This window comes from Oncorhynchus gorbuscha, linkage group LG16, assembly GCF_021184085.1.
Source record: "Oncorhynchus gorbuscha isolate QuinsamMale2020 ecotype Even-year linkage group LG16, OgorEven_v1.0, whole genome shotgun sequence".
Lineage (NCBI taxonomy): Eukaryota > Metazoa > Chordata > Actinopteri > Salmoniformes > Salmonidae > Oncorhynchus > Oncorhynchus gorbuscha.
The window spans coordinates 98,499,698-98,521,637 of record NC_060188.1 but is presented as its reverse complement, the minus strand read 5'-3'; the positions used below and the strand labels follow the sequence as shown (position 1 = coordinate 98,521,637).

The window sequence follows — 21,940 nt, the reverse complement described above, 5'->3', positions numbered from 1 at the left end:
TCTCCCTCTCCTCCCTTTAGAATCTCCCTCTCCTCCCTTTAGAATCTCCCTTTAGAATCTCCCTCTCCTCCCTTTAGAATCTCCCTCTCCTCCCTTTAAAATCTCCCTCTCCTCCTGTTGGAATCTCTCTCTCCTCCCGTTGGTTAGTGTTTCACTCTTCAGATTCAGGCAGATGAGAAGCTGTAGCTGCAGTTATAGGTCGGACTCAGTCAATTAGGGTCCAGCGTCATGCATGGCCAGGGTGTCACATCTACTTTACAGGAAATGAGACGGGCTGAGATTAAATCTAGAGCGCTGGGATTCACAGGGTCAAACACACACACACGATCTGCTATGTGTGTTTATGCGTGACGATGGAATAGGGTTGTGTGTTTATGCGTGACGATGGAATAGGGTTGTGTGTTTATGCGTGACGATGGAATAGGGTTGTGTGTTTATGCGTGACGATGGAATAGGGTTGTGTGTTTATGCGTGACGATGGAATAGGGTTGTGTGTTTATGCGTGACGATGGAATAGGGTTGTGTGTTTATGCGTGACGATGGAATAGGGTTGTGTGTTTATGCGTGACGATGGAATAGGGTTGTGTGTTTATGCGTGACGATGGAATAGGGTTGTGTGTTTATGCGTGACGATGGAATAGGGTTGTGTGTTTATGCGTGACGATGGAATAGGGTTGTGTGTTTCTGACTGAGGGTGTCTGCTAAATGTCCAAATTGTATGTGTGTTTCTCTCTGTGTGTGTTTCTCTGTTTCTCTGTGTGTGTGTCTGTGTGTGTGTGTGTCTCTCTGTTTCTCTGTCTCTCTCGGTGTGTGTGTGTGTGTGTGTGTGTGTGTGTGTGTGTGTGTGTGTGTGTGTGTGTGTGTGTGTGTGTGTGTGTGTGTGTGTGTGTGTGTGTGTGTGTGTGTGTGTGTGTGTGTGTGTGTGTGTGTGTGTGTGTGTGAATGTGTGTGTGTGTATGTTTCTCTGTGTGTGAATGTGTGTGTGTGTTTCTCTGTGTGTATGTGTGTGTGTGTGTTTCTGTGTGTGTGTGTATGTTTCTCTGTGTGTGAATGTGTGTGTGTGTTTCTATGTGTGTGTATCAGCATGTTGGGGATACTCTTCCGACCTGGCCCTAGATACGTGACACAGAGATAGAAGCCCAGGAATTTTGGTTTCAGATAAAAGAATGCTGTTGCTTCAAAGCGTTGATTTACATACCAAAAGACTGAAGTCAGGCTGGGGTGTCACTCTCCTTTCTCTCTCTTTCGTTATGTAATCTCTGAACAATGTCCAACTTTCTCTGGTCACTTTCCTCTCCCTCTGGTCTTGCCCTTCCCCCTCTGTCTCTCTCAATTAAATTCACTTGAAGGACTTTATTGGCATGGGAAACAGATGTTTACATTGCCAAAGCAAGTGAAATAGATAAAAAACAAAAGTGAATTATAAACAATGAAAAATGAACAGTAAACATTATACTCACAAAAGTTCCAAAGGAATAAAAACATTACACATTTCATATTATGTCGATATACAGTGTTGTAACGATGTGCAAATAGTTCAAGTACAAAAGGGAAAATAAATAAACGTATTTATGAGTTGTATTTACAATGGAGTTTGTTCTTCACTGGTTGCCCTCAGTTTCCACCTCAGTTTGTGGGCAGTGTGCACATAGCCTGTCTTCTCTTGAGAGACAGGTATTCTGCCACTGTGTACTCTCTATTTAGGGCCAATTAGCATTCTAGTTTGCTCAGTTAATTCTTTCCAATGTGTCAAGTGATCACCCTTTTGTTTTCTCATGATTTGGTTGGGTCTAATTGTGCTGCTGTCCTGGGGCTCTGTGGGTTGTGTTTGTGTTTGTGAACAGAGCTCCAGGACCAGCTTGATTAGGGGACTCTTCTCCAAGTTCATCTCTCTGTAGGTGATGGCTTTGTTACGGAAGGTTTGGGTATCGCTTCCTTCTAGGTGGTTGTAGAATTTAACGTCTCTTTTCTGGATTTTGATCATTAGCGAGTATCGGCCTAATTCTCCTCTGCGTGCATTATTTGGGGTTTTGCAAAATACACATAGTAGATATAAATTCTGCATGTAGAGTTTCAATTAGGTGTTTCTCTCAATTTGTGAATTCTGTGGGTAAGTGGATCCCAGACCTCACAACCATAGATGGAAATGGGTCCTATACCTGCTTATAGTATTGTTAGATCATAAATGGGATGTCACATTTTATGTTCCTTTTAATGGTGTAGAAGGCCCTTCTTGACTTGTCTCTCATCTCGTTCATAGCTTTGTGGAATATACCTGTGGAGCTGATGTTTAGGTTGAGGTGTGTCTCGTGTTTTGTTTGTTCTAGGGCAACGGTGACTAGATAGAATGTGTATCTCTCTCTCTCTCTCTCCCTCCAAAAACCAGACACTTCCCTCCTCACAGCAGACTAGAGGAGATAGATGTTCAGCTGTTCAGGTGTTCAACTGTTCAGGTGTTCAGCTGTTCAGGTGTTCAGCTGTTCAGGGGTTCAGCTGTTCAGGTGTTCAGCTGTTCAGCTGTTCAGCGGTTCAGGGGTTCAGGTGTTCAGGTGTTCAGCTGTTCAGGTGTTCAGGTGTTCAGCTGTTCAGGGGTTCAGCTGTTCAGGTGTTTAGGTGTTCAGGTGTTCAGGTGTTCAGCTGTTTAGGTATTCAGGGGTCAGGTGTTTAGGTGTTCAGTTGTCTGTTTGTAGTTGGAACTTTGAACTGCAACACATTGTAAGTGATTAATACATAGGCCTAAATGGAACCATGCTCCCTTCATAGTGCATTTCCCTGTATTTCCCGCCATCCATCATTCCTTAAATTCTGACCAGTTTCCCAGTCCCTGACGATGAAAAACATCCCCACACATGATGCTGCCACCACCATGCTTCACTGTGGAGATGGTGTTCTCAGGGTGATGAGAGGTGTTGGGTTTGTGCCAGACATAGCATTTTCCTTGATGGACAAAAAGCTCAATTTTAGTCTAATCTGACCAGAGTACCTTCTTCCATATGTTTGAGGAGTCTCCCATGCGCCTTTTGGCGAACACCAAATGTGTTTGCTTATTTGTTTCTGGCCACAATGGTTTTTCTCTGGCCACTCTTCCATAAAGCCCAGCTCTATGGAGTATACGGCTCAGAGTGGTCCTATGGACAGATACTCCAATCTCTGCTGTGGAGCTTTGCAGCTATTTCAGGGTGATCTTTGGTATCGTTGTTGCGCTCCTTCCCTGCCTGTGAGTGTTGGTGGTCGGCCCTCTCTTGGCAGGTTTGTTGTGGTGCCATATTCTTTCCATGTTTTGATAATGGATTTAATGGTGCTCCCTGAGATGTTCAAAGTTTCATATCTGTTTTTATAACCCAACCCTGATCTGTACTTCTCCACAACTTTGTCCCTGACCTGTTTGGAGAGCTCCTTGGTCTTCATGGTGCTGCTTGCTTGGTGGTGCCCCTTTTTTAGTGCTGTTGCAGACTCTGGAGCATTTCACAACAGGTATATATATATATACTGAGATCATGTGACACTTAAATAAGGTCCACCTGTGTGCAATCTAACAAATGATGTGACTTATGAAGGTAATTGGTTGCACCAGATCGTATTTAGGGGCTTCATAGTAAAGGGGGTGAATACATATGAGGTAGTTTAGGTAGAGTTTAGGTAGAGTATAGGTAGTTTAGGTAGAGTATAGGTAGTTTAGGTAGAGTATAGGGAGTTGAGGAAGAGTATAGGGAGTTGAGGCAGAGTATAGGCAGTTTAGGTAGAGTTTAGGTAGAGTATAGGCAGTTTATGTAGAGTATAGGTAGAGTTTAGGTAGAGTATAGGCAGTTTAGGTAGAGTATAGGTAGTTTAGGTAGAGTTTAGGTGGAGTATAGGCAGTTTAGGTAGTGTATAGGCAGTTTAGGTAGAGTTTAGGTAGAGTATAGGCAGTTTAGGTAGAGTTTAGGTAGAGTATAGGTAGTTTAGGTAGAGTATATGTAGTTTAGATAGAGTATAGGGAGTTGAGGCAGAGTATAAGGAGTTTAGGTAGAGTATAGGCAGTTTAGGTAGAGTATAGGTAGTTTAGGTAGAGTTTAGGTAGAGTATAGGTAGTTTAGGTAGAGTTTAGGTAGAGTATAGGTAGTTTAGGTAGAGTATATGTAGTTTAGATAGAGTATAGGGAGTTGAGGCAGGGCATTGGGAGTTGAGGCAGAGTATAGGCAGTTTAGGTAGAGTATAGGAAGTTTAGGTAGAGTATAGGAAGTTTAGGTAGAGTATAGGTAGTTTAGGTAGAGTTTAGGACGTTTAGGTAGAGTATAGGTAGTTTAGGTAGAGTTTAGGTAGAGTATAGGTGGTTTAGGTAGATTATATATAGGTAGTTTAGGTAGAGTTGAGGTAGTTTAGATACAGTTTATGTAGTTTAGAAAGAGTATAGGTAGTTTAGGTAGAGTATAGGTAGTTTAGGTAGAGTATAGGGAGTTGAGGCAGAGTTTAGGCAGTTTAGGTAGAGTATAGGTAGTTTAGGTAGAGTTGAGGTAGTTTAGGTAGAGTTGAGGTAGTTTAGGTAGAGTTGAGGTAGTTTAGGTAGAGTTGAGGTAGTTTAGATACAGTTTATGTAGTTTAGAAAGAGTACAGGTAGTTTAGGTAGAGTATAGGTAGTTTAGGTAGAGTATAGGGAGTTTAGGTAGAGTTTAGGTAGAGTTTAGGGAGTTTTGGCAGACCATAGGGAGTTGAAGCAGAGTATAGGGAGTTGAGGCAGAGCATAGGGAGTTATATATACTGGTATTGTCTCTGTGGTTATAATGATATGCTGTTTTATATAGTATTGTCTCTATGATTATAATCAAGTTAGGTAATGTATTGTATATATGGTTATAATGAAGGTATATATAGTATTGTCTCTATTATTATAATCAAGTTATGTAATGTATTGTATATATGGTTATAATGAAGGTATGTATAGTATTGTCTCTATTATTATAATCAAGTTATGTAATGTATTGTATATATGGTTATAATGAAGGTATATATAGTATTGTCTCTATTATTATAATCAAGTTATGTAATGTATTGTATATATGGTTATAATGAAGGTATGTATAGTATTGTCTCTATTATTATAATCAAGTTAGGTAATGTATTGTATATATGGTTATAATGAAGGTATATATAGTATTGTCTCTATTATTATAATCAAGTTAGGTAATGTATTGTATACATGGTTTTAATGAAGGTATATATAGTATTGTCTCTATGGTTATAATGATATGGTGTTATATATGGTATTATATCTGTGGTTAGAATATAGGGTGATAGATATGGCGGATATGAAACGGGCCTATGGTTAGAAGTAGTGTACAATATTGTAAAGGCATTTGGGATGCAGGCATGGATGAATTGAAATGAAAGCCCTCTCTCTTTTTGGCTCTGGGACTGCCAGTCTCAGGGGATGTGAGCAACACTCACGACCAATTACGAAGAAGACAGTTCCATTAAAATGTAAATGTAGGAGCCAAACAAAGCTGTATTTGATCATTATTCTCCATTCACCAAAGTATTGGGGGTATCTCTGAGAGGACACAGGGGGTGTTGGGGGGTATCTCTGAGAGGACACAGGGGTTGTTGGGGGTATCTCTGAGAGGACTTGGGGGTATCTCTAAGAGGACACAGGGGGTGTTGGGGGTATCTCTGAGAGGACACAGGGGGAGTTGGGGGTATCTCTGAGAGGACTTGGGGGTATCTCTAAGAGGACACAGGGGGTGTTGGGGGTATCTCTGAGAGGACACAGGGGTTGTTGGGGGTATCTCTGAGAGGACACAGGGGTGTTGGGGGTATCTCTGAGAGGACACAGGGGTTGTTGGGGGTGTCTCTGAGAGGACACAGGGGTTGTTGGGGGTATCTCTGAGAGGACACAGGGGGTGTTGGGGGGTATCTCTGAGAGGACACAGGGGTTGTTGGGGGGTGTCTCTGAGAGGACACAGGGGTTGTTGGGGGGTATCTCTGAGAGGACACAGGGGTTGTTGGGGGGTATCTCTGAGAGGACACAGAGGTTGTTGGGGGGTGTCTCTGAGAGGGCACATGGATGTAAAACCATGTTGTTCTCTGAAGAGCTTTCTATCAGCGAAATAGGAGCTTTCTCAAAGTAATAGGACCTTTCCCTCGGTGTAATAGGAGCTTTCTCAAAGTAATAGGACCTTTCCCTCTGTGTAATAGGAGCTTTCTCAAAGTAATAGGACCTTTCCCTCTGTGTAATAGGAGCTTTCTCAATGTAATAGGACCTTTCCCTCGGTGTAATAGGAGCTTTCTCAAAGTAATAGGACCTTTCCCTCGGTGTAATAGGAGCTTTCTCAAAGTAATAGGACCTTTCCCTCTGTGTAATAGGCGCTTTCTCAATGTAATAGGACCTTTCCCTCTGTGTAATAGGAGCTTTCTCAAAGTAATAGGACCTTTCCCTCGGTGTAATAGGAGCTTTCTCAATGTAACAAGAGCTTTCTTTCAGTGTAATAGGAGCTTTCTCAAAGTAATAGGACCTTTCCCTCGGTGTAATAGGAGCTTTTTCAATGTAACAAGAGCTTTCTCTCAGTGTTATAAAAGCTTTCTCAAAGTAATAGGACCTTTCCCTCTGTGTAATAGGCGCTTTCTCAATGTAATAGTACCTTTCCCTCGGTGTAATAGGAGCTTTCTCAAAGTAATAGGACCTTTCCCTCGGTGTAATAGGACCTTTCTCAATGTAACAAGAGCTTTCTTTCAGTGTTATAAAAGCTTTCTCAATGTAGTTGGAGATTTCTCAATATAATATGAGCTTTCTCAGTGTTAAAGGAGCTTTTTCTCAGTGTTATAAGAGCTTTCTCTCAGTGTTATATGAGTTTCTCTCAGTGCAATTGGAACTTTCTCTTCGTCTTATAGGATATTATTCTCAGTGTAATATGAGCTTTCTCTCAGTGTAATAGGAGCTTTCTCTCAGTGGTATAGGAGCTTTCTCTCAGTTTACAAAGAGCATTCTCTCAGTGTTATAGGAGCTTTCTCTCAGTTTACAAAGAGCTTTCTCTCAGTGTAATAGTTTATCTCTCTCAGTGTACAATTAGCTTTCTCTCCGTAAAATAGGAGCTTTCAATCTTCGTTGAAGGAGATTTCTCATTGTGATAGGAATTTTCTATCAGTGTTAAAGGTGCTTTCTCTCATTGCGATAGGAGCTTTCTCAATGTAATCAGAGCTTTCTCAATGTAATAGGAGCTTTCTCTCAATGTAGTAGTAGCTTTCTATCAGTGTTATAGGAGCTTTCTCTCAGTGTAATAGGAGCTTTCTCAATGTAATAGGAGCTTTCTCTCAATGTAGTAGTAGCTTTCTCTCAGTGTAATAGGAACAATCTCTCAGTGTAATAGGAGCTTTCTCTCAGTGTAATAGGAGCTTTCTTCAAGTGTAATAGGAGCTTTCACTCGGTGTTGTAGGAGCTTTCTCTCAGTTTTATAGGAGTTTTCAGAAAGTAATAGGAACGCCCTCTCAGTGTAATAGGAGCTCTCTCAGAGTTATAGGAGCTTTCTCTCAGTGTTATAGGAGCTTTCCCTCAGAGTAATAGGAGCTTTCTCTCAGTGTTATAGGAGCTTTCTCTCAGTGTAATATAAGCTTTCTTAATGTAATAGGAGCTTTCTCTCAGTGTTATAGGAGTTTTCAGAAAGTAATAGGAACGCTCTCTCAGTGTAATAGGAGCCTTCTCTCAGTGTTATAGGAGCTTTCTCTCAGTGTTATAGGAGCTTTCTCTCAGTGTAATATGAGCTTTCTCTCAGTTTATAAAGAGCTTTCTCTCAGGTTATAAAGAGCTTTCTCTCAGTGTTATAGGAGCTTTCTCTCAGTTAGAAAGCGCTTTCTCAATGTAATAGGAGCTTTCTGTCAGGATTTGGCCAGGGTTGTTCCGGTTTTTGGTTTTACAGAGCCAAAAATGAACCCAGAGGCAGCCAGTTCCCAGGACCTTGTTGCTATGCTGTCCCACCACCAGGAGACTGTCCAACGCCACGAAGCCGCCCTGGTTCAGCAAGAGGCCTTAATGGCTAGACATTCTCATCTTCTGTCGGAGATGCTGACTTCCATAAAGCAGATATCTGATCGACTTACCCCGGCAACAGTTCCCGTCCCAGTACCTCAGATTCACGTACCCATGGCAGTTAACCCTCTGGCTGAACCTCGTCTTCCACCTCCCCAACGGTTCTCAGGTGATCCAAGTGCTTGTAAAGGGTTTCTCACCCAATGTTCTCTCTCCTTCGAGCTGCAACCCTCGTCGTTCCCCACCGACCGGTCTAAGATCGCATATATCATCACCCTGCTGTCGGAAAAAGCCCTGGCCTGGGCTACTGCTGTGTGGGATGCCCATAATTCCTGCTGTGCCAGCTACTCTGCCTTTGCTGAGGAATTCAAACGAGTGTTTCAAGGCCCAAGCAGTGGTCCTGACTCAGCCAAACAGCTTCTGACTCTCCACCAAGGTCGGCGCAGCGTGACCGACTATGCCATCCAGTTCCGCACGGTGGCAGCAGCGAGTGGCTGGAACAACGAGGCGCTCACGGTGTGCTTTCTGAAAGGCCTTTCCGACACTATCCAAGATGAACTGGCCACTCGGGAACCACCGGAAAATCTCGAGTCCCTGATCAAGTTGGCCTCACGCATTGACCAGCGTCTGAGAGAGAGAGAACTCAACCGTAGACCTCTAGCCCCTATCAGTCCCAGCTCCGAGTCCCCACCTTTATCCTCGCTGGCTCCACCGGAACCCATGCAGATTGGACGCATCTCCCAGGCTGAGAGAGACCGCCGGATGAGGGAGCGACGCTGTCTATATTGCGGCAAACCGGGCCATTTCCGTTCCACGTGTCCCGGGCTCCAGGGAAACGCTCTGTCCCGTACAGACCGGGGGGAACTGTAATGGGAAACATAACCTCCTCCCATCCGTCCAACTCCCGTCTGCTCATTCCAGTCACCCTTTCCTGGGACAACCACAAGCTTCACCTTCAAGCCTTGGTAGACTCTGGAGCCGCAGGTAACTTCATGGATGGTGTCTGGGCGAAGGAGAATGGCGTTCCCTCTGAACCTCTAAGTGACCCCATGAGGGTTACTACATTGGATGGAAGCCCTTTGGGATCTGGACTTGTCACTCATGTCACTACCTCCTTGCGACTTTCAGTTTCACAACACCAGGAATTGATGAACTTTCATTTGATCTCCTGTTCCGAGTTCCCTCTCGTCCTTGGATACCCCTGGCTTCACAGCCATAACCCTCACATCGACTGGTCTGTGGGCACTATCAAGCAGTGGGGTCCTATGTGCCAAGCTACTTGTATTTTCCCAAATTCCCCGAGTTCTATTCCCGAGTCTTTAGAATCCATCGACCTGACCCGAGTTCCCGAGTGTTACCATGACCTCAAACTGGTATTTAGCAAACAGAGGGCCACCATGCTACCACCCCATAGACCTTATGATTGCCCCATCAAACTGTTTCCGGGCACTTGCCCTCCCAGGGGTCGGATCTTTTCCCTATCTCCACCCAAACGAGCTGCTATGGATACCTACATCAAGGACGCTCTGGAAGCAGGCCTCATGCGTCCATCCACCTCCCCGGCGAGAGCAGGGTTTTTTTTGTGGCCAAGAAAGACGGTAGATTACGTCCTTGCATCGACTACCGGGGACTTAATGCCATAACCGTCCGTTACCGTTACCCGCTACCCCTTATGGCCACAGCCTTCGAGCTGTTCCAGGAAGCAGTTGTTTTCAACAAGCTTGACCTGCGGAACGCATACCATCTTGTGCGGATCAGACCTGGTGACGAGTGGAAGACCGCTTTCAACACGCCTACTGGTCACTATGAATACTTGGTGATGCCCTTCGGCCTGACCAACGCCCCAGCGGTGTTCCAAGCGCTCATAAACGATGTGCTTAGGGATATGCTTAACATATTTGTGTTCGTTTACTTGGAGGAAATTCTCATCTTTTCGAGCTCTCTTCAAGAACACACTAAGCATGTCAGACAAGTACTCAAACGCCTCCTAGACAGCCATCTGTACGTTAAGCCGGAAAAATGTGAATTCCATTCATCCCGAGTACAATTCCTGGGATTTGTAGTGGAACCCGGTCGAGTCCAAATGGACCCCAGGAAGGTAGGGGCGGTAGCGGATTGGCCCACCCCCAAATCCGTTAAGGAAGTTCAGCGTTTCCTGGGCTTCACTAACTTTTACCGCAAGTTCATCAAGAACTTCAGCTTGGTGGCAGCCCCTCTCTCAGCTTTAACCAAGGGTGGTAATGCAAGGTTTTTGTGGGGAAGAGAAGCTGAGACGGCCTTCCAAGGACTCAAGCAGCGCGTCCTCTCTGCTCCCATCCTGATACTACCAACTACGGATGAACCGTTTGTGGTGGAGGTAGACACCTCAGAGGATGTTGTTGGAGCTGTCCTGTCTCAGAGGGGTGAAGACAAGAAGCTTCATCCGTGCGCTTTCTTCTCACACCGGCTTACCCCGGCTGAGAGGAACTACGATGTGGGGGATCGTGAACTCCTAGCGGTTAAGATGGCATTGAAGGAATGGAGACACTGGCTCGAGGGGGCTTCTCACCCGTTTCAAGTGCTTACGGACCACAAAAATTTGGAGTATATCCAGCAGGCGAAGCGGTTGAACTCTAGACAAGCTAGATGGTCTCTTTTCTTCAATCGATTCCAGTTTATCCTCACCTATCGGCCCGGGTCGAAGAATCTCAAACCGGATGCCCTGTCCCGAGTCTACGCTCCTGCCATTCGAGATGACACGGACATGCCTGTCCTTCCTGCTGCTAAGATCGTGGCTCCGATCTCGTGGCAAGTTGAGGATACCGTGAGACGAGCTCAAGCTATTGAACCGGACCCGAAAGGAGGTCCTGCCAATCGGTTGTTTGTCCCCAAGGCAGTGAGGACTCAGGTCCTTCTGTGGGGGCACTCCTCTCGCCTCACCTGTCACCCGGGCGTAGGTCGCACCTTGGAGTTCATCCAGCGTAAGTTCTGGTGGCCTACCATAAGAGAAGACGTTGCCAATTTCGTCAATGCCTGCCCCGTGTGCTGCCAGGGCATCTTCTCACCTCCGCCCGCAAGGACTCCTTCAACCTTTACCTTTTCCCCACAGACCCTGGTCCCATATCTCATTGGACTTCATTACTGGCCTTCCTCCATCCCATGGCAATACTACTATCCTAGTCATTATCGACAGGTTTTCAAAGGCGGCCAGGTTCGTCCCTCTGACTAAGTTACCTTCTGCCAAGGAAACGGCTGAGTTGGTAATTAATCATGTGTTCCGAGTCTTCGGCATTCCTTAAGATATGGTTTCTGACAGAGGTCCCCAGTTCGCCTCTAGGTTTTGGAAGGCCTTCTGCCAACTCATGGGGGCTTCTGCCAGTCTATCTTCAGGGTACCATCCGGAGTCCAACGGCCAAACTGAGAGGATGAATCAAGAGCTGGAAACCACCCTCCGATGTATGACTCGTAACAACCCGTCCACATGGTTGTCCTTCATTGTTTGGGCCGAATATGCGCACAACACCTTGCGCTCCTCCTCCACTGGTATGTCCCCGCACGAGTGTCAGTTTGGCTATGCCCCTCCATTGTTCCCGGACCAGGAGGCAGTATGTGGAGGAAGACCCGTCTTAATCTTATGCGTTCCTCACAGAGGTACTAACAACAAGCCAACAGACGTCGCCGTCCCGGGCCTACCCTGCGCCCCGGCCAGAGAGTCTGGCTCTCCACAAGAGACTTACCACTACGGGTGGAGTCTCGCAAGCTGTCCCAAAAATACATTGGTCCCTTTAAGGTTGCCAGGAGAGTTAACCCAGTTTCTTATCGCCTACACTTACCCAGATCCCTTAAGATTAATCCCACGTTTCACATTTCCTTATTAAAAACTGTTGTTTTTTCTCCCCTTGTCCCGGCAGACAGACCTCCCCCTCCGCCTCGTGTCATTGGAGGCCAGCCGGCTTATACCGTCCATCGGATACTGGATTCCCGCCGGGTGCAGCGGTCCTGGCAGTATCTGGTGGACTGGGAAGGCTACGGTCCCGAGGAGCGCTCCTGGGTTCCTGCCAAAGACATACTGGACCCTGACCTCATTCGTCAGTTCAGGGCCCTCCACCCTGAGAGAGCTGGTAGGAATGTCAGGAGCCGTTCCTAGGGGGGGATTCTGTCAGGATTTGGCCAGGGTTGTTCCGGTTTTTGGTCACTAGATGCCCCCATTGTGCCTTTTGACCTTTTGTTTTCCCTTGATCCCCATTATTATTTGCACCTGTGCCTCGTTTCCCCTGATTGTATTTAAACCCTTTGTTTTCCTCTGTTCTTTGCTCTGTGTTTGTATGTTAGCACCCAGCCCTAGTACTCTGAGAACTCTTGTTGATCCCGGTGGACTCTCTTGTGGAATTCTGTTTTTTGTTCTTGTTAGTTTGTTTTTTGAGTATCTTTTGAGGCTTTTTGTGCTTTACCTTCCACCTTGTGGATTTACCTTTTTTGTCTTGGAGGATTACCTTTGTTCTTGTAGGATTCCTTTTGAGGTTGTGGAGTTACATGTTTTCCTGAAGAACTTCACTTTTTACTTCATTAAATACACCGTCTCAAGTACTGCTGTGTCTGCCTCATCTTCTGGGTTCTGCCGACTATTCGTGGCTCAGTTGGTTAAGTGACTGTTTCTCCGGAGACCCGGGTTCGTAACCGGGTCCTGACACTTTCTCTCAGTGTACTAGGAGCTTTCGCTCAGTGTTATATGATCTTACCTCAGTGTTATAGGATCTTTCTCTCAGTTTAGAAAGCGCTTTCTCTCAGTGTACTAGGAGCTTTCTCTCAGTTTAGAAAGCGCTTTCTCTCCGTGTTATATGAGCTTTCTTTTATTGTTATATGAGCTTTCTCAATGTAGTAGGAACTTTCTCTCAGTGTTATAGAAGCTTTTTCAATGCAATAGGAGCTTTTTCTCATTGTAATAGGAGCTTTCTCTCAGTGTAAAAGGAGCTTTGAAAAAGGGTTATCACAGACAGTGACCACTGGATTGTCTAAAGGAAGTGACACCCCAGTAGACAATGAGAGGTACTGTAGATTCTCTCTGATTAACTAGATGCTATTAATTAAAGGGCATCCATTTTGGTGCTTCTCTCTGATTGGTGTATTTCAGGTGGAGTTGTCAGACAGTACGGCCCACACCATAACGGATGGTGCTTCTCTCTGATTGGTGTGTTTCAGGTGGAGTTGTCAGACAGTACGGCCCACACCATAACGGACGGTGCTTCTCTCTGATTGGTGTATTTCAGGTGGAGTTGTCAGACAGTACGGCCCACACCATAACGGACGGTGCTTCTCTCTGATTGGTGTATTTCAGGTGGAGTTGTCAGACAGTACGGCCCACACCATAACGGATGCGTACGCAGGGAAGGAGTACATCATCCAGGTGGCGGCTAAGGACATGGAGATCGGCACCTGGAGTGACTGGAGCGTTGCGGTGCACGCCACCCCCTGGATTGATGAACCCAAACAGATCCCCTCCACCACCGAGCAGGAACCACTCCTCGGTACGTACCTGAAGCCTAACCCCAAACCTAACCCCAACCCTGACCCCAACCCTAACCCCAACCCTAACCCCAAACCTAACTCAAACCCTGACCCCAAACCTAACCCAAACCCCAACAGATCCCCTCCACCACCGAGCAGGAACCACTCCTCGGTACGTACCTGAAGCCTAACCCCAACCCTAACCCCAACCCTAATCCCAACCCTGACCCCAACCCTGACCCCAACCCTAACCCTAACCCAAACAGATCCCCTCGACCACCGAGCAGGAGACCCTCCTCGCTACCTACTCAATGCTAACCCTAACCCCTGACCCCTAACCCTAAATCTACCCTAACATTAACCCTAAGTGCAGTACATTTGACCAGGATCCGTAGGGCCAGTGACAGGTGCAGACATAGACCCGGTAGAGACAGAGACAGGTGCAGAGAGAGACAGGTGCAGAGAGAGACAGGTGCAGAGAGAGACAGGTGCAGACAGAGACGCGGTAGAGACAGAGACAGGTGCAGAGAGAGACAGGTGCAGACAGAGACCCGGTAGAGACAGAGACAGGTGCAGAGAGAGACAGGTGCAGAGAGAGACAGGTGCAGACAGAGACCCGGTAGAGACAGAGACAGGTGCAGACAGAGACCCGGTAGAGACAGAGACAGGTGCAGAGAGAGACAGGTGCAGACAGAGACCCGGTAGAGACAGAGACAGGTGCAGAGAGAGACAGGTGCAGAGAGAGACCCGGTAGAGACAGAGACAGGTGCAGAGAGAGACCCGGTAGAGACAGAGACAGGTGCAGAGAGAGACAGGTACGGAGAGAAGGAGGTTCAGACTCCATTCCAAAGTGTCTTAAATCAGCTGCACTGTCCAATTTACAGTAGCTATTACTGTGAAAAAATGCCATAGTATTGTTTGAGGTGAGCTCCTAACAACAAAACATTTTTTCCAATGCGATAGATTTCATAAATTCACCTCTGAAGGTGAAATGTGTAATTACATTCTTAAATCTTGCTCTGATTTATAATCCAAAGCGTCCCAGAGATAACATGAAGTGTCGTTCTGTTAGATAAAATAATTGTTCATGTCCTAAAAAGGTCCATATAGCATGCATGATCGATGTTGTATTTCCACTCAATTTGCAAAGAAAGGAATCTGTGGAAATATCACCCTAAATGTTGTTTGAATGAGTCAAATCACATTCGTATCTATTCCTCAGAGATCCTAGAAGGTAACAATACTCCACTATTTCATTAGGGGTGTAGTATATCCTATAGAACACCATATTTGGTCAGAGTGTGACGCCTTCATGGCACGCCGATGACGCGGGCGGCCATCTCTTGAACAACAGTATCTTTGTCAAATGAGCACCAATCGGGTCAAACAAAACTAGCTAGATAGCAAATGAGCTGGGCTTTACGGGAGTATTCGGAAACCATGTATATATCGTAAAATGTAGGTACTAACCTTGTACGACTGCATGGCTTTTCATTTTGGACAAAAAATTATAAGGCTATTCAGAGTTATGAAGTTATGAAAACTGGTTGTTTTGCAAATGTTGAACTTATAATATGGCTACTAATACCTGAAAAAGTCAAAGTATACAAATATGACGATTTTCTTGCAGACAAATTGAATATGAATGCGACTGTCTTTTTCACGATTTGCCCAAATGTACCTTGGTGACATCACACTAAAAGTATTGAGAATCAGTCATACTCCAAGTTATCCATCTGACATTTTGCACATACACTGCTGCCATCGTGTGGACACTATCAGAATTACAACCAGAGTGATGGCTATAACTTTCTCTTCCATTTCGAAGATGGCAGTAAGAAAACACTGTTTTTTTTGGTGTATTTTCTTCTAGCAGATCTATTTTGTTATATTCTCCTACATTCAGTTCACATTTCCACAAACTTCAAAGTGTTTCAAATGGTATCAATAATATGCATATCCTTGCTTCAGGGCAGTTAGATTTGGGTATGTCCTTTAGGCTACTGGGTTGATTCTAATGGGATTTTGATATTCTCTAACAATGGAGATCCAGCTCAGTTCTCTACTGCTCCCTGCTGGACATCCGATGTACTGCAACTAACACACACACGTACAGGCACACACCAATACACACACTGTTCACATATACAACACCAGTCAAAAGTGTGGACACACCTACTCATTCCAGGGTTTTTCTTCATTTTTACTATTTTCTACATCGTAGAATAATAGTGAAGAGATCAAAACTATGAAATAACGCATGGAATCATTTAGTAACCAAAAAAGTGTTAAACAACTCAAAATATACTTTATATTTGAGATTCTATTATTATTTCATTTTTTTATTTTACCTTTCTCATTTCACCTTTCTCACCAAGTTCTCATTTACAACTGTGACCTGGCCAAGATAAAGCAAAGCAGTGTGACAAAAACAACAACACAGAGTTACACATGGGATAAACAAACGTACAGTCAATAATACAGTAGAAACATCTATATACTGTGTGGCAAATAGAGTAAGGAGCTTAGGCAATACATAGGCCATAGTAGTGAAGTAATTACAATTTAGCAAATTAACACTGGAGTGATAGAAGTGCAGATGAAGTTGTGCAAGTATCTCAGTGTAGCTGACTGTATCTCAGTGTAGCTGGCTGTATCTCAGTGTAGCTGGCTGTATCTCAGTGTAGCTGGCTGTATCTCAGTATAGCTGTCTGTATCTCAGTGTAGCTGGCTGTATCTCAGTATAGCTGGCTGTATCTCAGTGTAGCTGGCTGTATCTCAGTGTAGCTGGCTGTATCTCAGTGTAGCTAGCTGTATCTCAGTGTAGCTGGCTGTATCTCAGTGTAGCTGACTGTATCTCAGTGTAACTGGCTGTATCTCAGTGTAGCTGGCTGTATCTCAGTGTAGCTAGCTGTATCTCAGTGTAGCTGGCTGTTTCTCAGTGTAGCTGGCTGTATTATTTTTTTATTGGAACTTTATTTCACCTTTATTTTACCAGGTAGGCAAGTTGAGAACACCTTTATTTAACCAGGTAGGCTAGTTGAGAACACCTTTATTTAACCAGGTAGGCAAGTTGAGAACACCTTTATTTTACCAGGTAGGCAAGTTGAGAACACCTTTATTTAACCAGGTAGGCTAGTTGAGAACACCTTTATTTTACCAGGTAGGCAAGTTGAGAACACCTTTATTTAACCAGGTAGGCTAGTTGAGAACACCTTTATTTAACCAGGTAGGCTAGTTGAGAACACCTTTATTTTACCAGGTAGGCAAGTTGAGGACAAGTTCTCATTTACAACTGTGACCTGGCCAAGATAAAGGAAAGCAGTGTGACAAAAACAACAACACAGATTTACACATGTGATAAACGTACATTCAATAACACAATAGAAAAATCTAAACACAGTGTGTGTAAATGTAGAAGATTAGGGAGGCAAGGCAATAAATAGGCCATAGTGACAAAATCATTACGATTTAGCAATGAACTTGTTGATGCACCCGTCCCGTTAGCGGGATCAGTTTCATCAACATCTGCTGAATTGCAGAGTGCCAAATTCAAATTAAATTACTAAAAATATTTAATTTCATGAAATCACAAGTGCAATATAGCAAAACACAGTTTAGCTTGTTGTTAATCCACCTGGCGTGTCAGATTTCAAAAAAGCTATTCGGCGAAAGCATAACAATGTAAAAACATCTCTCTCAGTAGACAAAATATTACAAACAGCTAGCAGCCAAGTAGATTGGTCACGAAAGTCAGAAAAGCAATCAAATGAATTGCTTACCTTTGATGATCTTCGGATGTTTGCACTATATAGATAGTGCAAACAAAATAATCTTTGTTCCATAAAGATTATTTTTATATCCAAAATACCTCCATTTGGTTGGCGCGTTATGTTGAGAAATCCACAGGCTCGAGCGGTCATGACCGGGGCAGACAAAAATTCCAAATAGAATCTGTAGAGTTCGTAGAAACATGTCAAACGTTTTTTATAAACAATCCTCAGGTTGTTTTTACAATATGTAATCCATAATATTTCAACCGGACTGTACCTTCTTCAATAGGAGAGAGAGAAAATGTCTGCTCCAAGCTGTTGCGCATACAATGACGCGATGTGATCTTTCTCGCTTATTTTTCAAAATAAAAGCCTGAAACAATGTCTAAAGTGTTATGCAGGTGAATGAGGACCCAAAAGCGACTTAACAGAAACAGAGTTTATTCCAGTCTTTAACAAAAACGATACTCCTGGATATATCTCAGGTAAAGTCAAAACAGGAAAACTGAAACCCTCTAGTCAGTAGAGGGGAACAACAGGAGATGCGACCACAGACTGCAGGTCGCTTCGGGAAGACGCAGGCCGTAGCTGATATAGACACCTGCTCACACGCAGCATCTGAAGAAGGCAAAAACACGACGGAACAAGAACACAGCACAGCAAACATCAAACAAGGATCCAACAAGGACAGACGCAGAAACAGAGGGAGAAATAGGGACTCTAATCAGAGGGCAAAATAGGGGACAGGTGTGAAAGAGTAAATGAGGTAGTTAGGAGAATGAGGAACAGCTGGGAGCAGGAACGGAACGATAGAGAGAGAGAGAGAGAGAGAGGGAGGGGGAGAGAGAGGGATAGAAAGAGGGAAAGAACCTAATAAGACCAGCAGGGGGAAACAAATAGAAGAGGAAGCACAGGGACAAGACATGACAATATATGACAAAACATGACAGTACCCACCCACTCACCGAGCGCCTCCTGGCGCACTCGAGGAGGAACCCTGGCGGCAACGGAGGAAATCATTGATCAACGAACGGTCCAGCACGTCCCGAGAAGGAACCCAACTCCTCTCCTCAGGACCGTAACGGGAGACGATGAAGAGGGAATCTAGGGCAATAACTCTTATAAAAATGAGACACGGGTAGAGAACTATAAGCGTTAGAGCAATCAGGACCAAACAGGCCAGGAGAGTAACAACTAGGGACAGACTGAGACACAGCAAGGCTAAGACCAGGAACAGGAGAGAGGCGGTGGCTGTGGACAGACTGAGACACAGCAAGTGCAGGAGCAGGACCAGGAGAGATGCGGTGGCAGGGGACAGACTGAGACACAGCAAGGGCAGGAGAGATGCGGTGGCTGGGGACAGACTGAGACCCAGCAAGGCCAGGAGCAGAAGCAGGAAGAAAGTTACCGGACTTTGCGCGCAGTCCGAACAAGCAGCCACGAAACGGCGCGTGTCACGCTCATGAGTAGGCCACCAAAAACGCTGGCGAATAGAAGCAAGCGTACCCCGAACGCCGGGGTGGCCAGCTAACTGGGCAGAGTGAGCCCACTGAAGAACGGCCAGACGAGTAGAAACGGGAACGAAAAGAAGGTTACTAGGACAAGCGCGCGGCGACGGAGTGTGAGTGAGTGCTTGCTTAACCTGTCTCTCAATTCCCCAGACATTCAACCCGACAACACGCCCCTCAGGGAGAATCCCCTCGGGGTCGGTAGACGCTACAGAAGAACTGAAGAGACGGGGTAAAGCATCAGGCTTGGTGTTCTTAGTACCCGGGCGATAAGAAATCACGAACTCGAAACGAGCGAAAAACAACGCCCAACGAGCTTGACGCGCATTGAGTCGTTTGGCAGAACAGATGTACTCAAGGTTCTTTTGGTCAGTCCAAACGACAAAAGGAACGGTCGCCCCCTCCAACCACTGTCGCCATTCGCCTAGGGCTAAACAGATGGCGAGCAGTTCGCGGTTAGCCACATCATAGTTACGTTCCGACGGCGACAGGCGATGAGAAAAATACGCGCAAGGGTGGACCCCATCGTCAGTATGGGAGCGCTGGGACAGAATGGCTCCCACGCCCACCCCCGACGCGTCTACCTCGACAATGAACTGTTTAGTGACGTCAGGTGCAACAAGGATAGGAGCGGATGCAAAATGCTTCTTGAGGAGATCAGTACAACAATCATATGACCGGTGAGGAGGAAGGGAGGTGGCTCTAGACCGACTGAAGACCGTGCGCAGATCATGATATTCCTCCGGCCCTCCTGTCAAATCACCAGGTTCCTCCTGTGAAGAGGGAGCAGAAGAAACAGGAGGAATAGCAGACATTAAACATTTCACATGACAAGAAACGTTCCAGGAAAGGATAGAATTACTAGACCAATCAAAAGAAGGATTATGACACACTAGCCAGGGATGACCCAAAACAACAGGTGTAAAAGGTGAACGAAAAATCAAAAAATAAATGGTCTCACTATGGTTACCAGATACTGTGAGGGTTAAAGGTAGTGTTTCACATAATATACTGGGGAGAGGACTACCATCCAAGGCGAACATGGCCGTGGGCTCCCCCTAACTGTCTGAGAGGAATGTCATGTTCCCGAGCCCAGGCTTCGTCCATAAAACAGCCCTCCGCCCCAGAGTCTATTAATGCACTGCAGGAAGCTGCCGAACCGGTCCAGCGTAGATGGACCGGCAAGGTAGTACAGGAACTTGACGGAGAGGACAGAGTAGTAGCGCTTATCAGTAGCCCTCTGCTTACTGATGAGCTCTGGCCTTTAACTGGCCATGAAATGACAAAATGACCAGCGGAACCGCAATAGAGACAGAGGCGGTTGGTGATTCTCCGTTTCCTCTCCTTAGTCGAGATGCGAATACCCCCCCAGCTGCATGGGCTCAACACCTGAGTCAGTGGGGAAAGATGGTAGTGTCGGGGAGAGGGGGGACACAGTTAACGCGAGCTCTCTTCCATGAGCTCGGTGACGAAGATCTACCCGTCGTTCTATGCAAATAGCGAGTTCAATCAAAGAATCCACGCTGGATGGAACCTCCCGGGAGAGAATCTCATCCTTAACCTTAGCGTGGAGTCCCTCCAGAAAACGAGCGAGCAACGCCTGCTCGTTCCAGTTACTGGAGGCAGCAAGAGTGCGAAACTCTATAGAGTAATCCGTTATGGATCGATTACCTTGACATAGGGAAGACAGGGACCAGGAAGCTTCTTTCCCAAAAACAGAACGATCAAAAGCCCATATCATCTCCTCCTTAAAGTTCTGATACTGGTTAGTACACTCAGCCCTTGCCTCCCAGATAGCTGAGCCCCACTCCCGAGCCCGTCCAGTGAGGAGAGATATGACGTAGGCAATACGAGCAATACCCCTGGAGTACGTGTGGGGCTGGAGAGAGAACACTATATCACACTGGGTAAGGAACGAGGGACATTCAGTGGGCTCCCCAGAGTAGCACGGTGGGTTATTAATTCTAGGCTCCGGAGACCCGGAAGCCCAGGAGGTAACCGGTGGATCGAGGCGGAGATTGTGAATCTCCTCCGAGAGGCCGGAGACTTGGGCGGCCAGGGTCTCAACGGCATGTCGAGCAGCAGACAATTCCTGTTCGTGTCTGCCTAGCATCGCTCCCTGGAACTCGACAGCAGAGTAGAGAGAATCCGTAGTCGCTGGGTCCATTCCGTAGTCGCTGGGTCAAGACATGACAATATATGACAAAACATGACATAAAGACTGTTTACAACATGTGGAAGCCATAGGAAAAGGGAATCTGGTTGATATCCCTTTAAATGTAGCGAAGGCAGGCAATGGAACAGAGAGCTTTCAGGAAAAACAGCACTACCTGGTTGGATTTTCCTCAGGTTTTCGCCTGCAATATCAGTTCTGCTATACTCACAGACAATATTTTGACAGTTTTGGAAACTTTAGAGTGTTTTCTATCCTAATCTGACAATTATATGCATATTCTAGATTCTGGGCCTGAGAAATTGGTAGTTTCATTTGGGTACATTTTTCATCAAAACACTGCCTCCTACACTCAACAGGTGAACTCCTCTTGACAGTTCAAAACTCTCCCCGAAGCAGCCACTATTTAATGTTTTACACCTCGTCAGCAAACTTGATGATGGTGTTGGAGTCGTGGGTGAACAGGGAGTACAGGAGGGTGCAAAGCACAGACCCATGTGGGGCACCCGTTTTGAGATGTCAACACGGCAGATGTGTTATTGCCTACACTCACCACCTGGGGTTGTCAGGAAGTTTGGATCCAGTTGCAGAGGAACTTGGAGGGGACATTGGTTTGAACTCTGAGCTGTAGTCAGTGAACAGTATTCTCACGTAGGTATCTCTCTTATCTAGGTGGGTGAAGGCAATTGAGATTGCATCGTTTATGGATCTGTTGGGGCAGTATGGAAATTGGAGTGGGTCCTGGGTGTCTGGGATGAATGTTGATGTGTGTCATAACTTCTTAACATCTTATGGGCAGGTGAAACGGTAACGTCCCACCTGGCCAACATCTGGTGAAATTGCAGAGCGCGAAATTCAAACTACAGAATTATAAATATTTAACTTTCATAAAATCACAAGTGTAACACATCAAAATAAATCTTAACTTCTTGTTAATCCAGTCGCTGTGTAAGATTTCAAAAAAGGCTTCACGGCGAAAGCACACCATGTGATTATCTGAGGACTG

General features: G+C 45.6%; 1 protein-coding gene across 1 annotated transcript in view; it reads left to right on the top strand.

Moving 5' to 3' along the window:
* The window catches only part of LOC124000170 (ciliary neurotrophic factor receptor subunit alpha-like), a 558,871-nt gene that overhangs the window by 528,227 nt on the left and 8,704 nt on the right, over nucleotides 1-21,940 (top strand). The window contains exon 7 of the mRNA XM_046306361.1: nucleotides 13,311-13,500. Within this exon, the coding sequence (XP_046162317.1) occupies nucleotides 13,311-13,500 (190 nt within the window). The remainder of the gene's footprint in view (nucleotides 1-13,310; nucleotides 13,501-21,940) is intronic.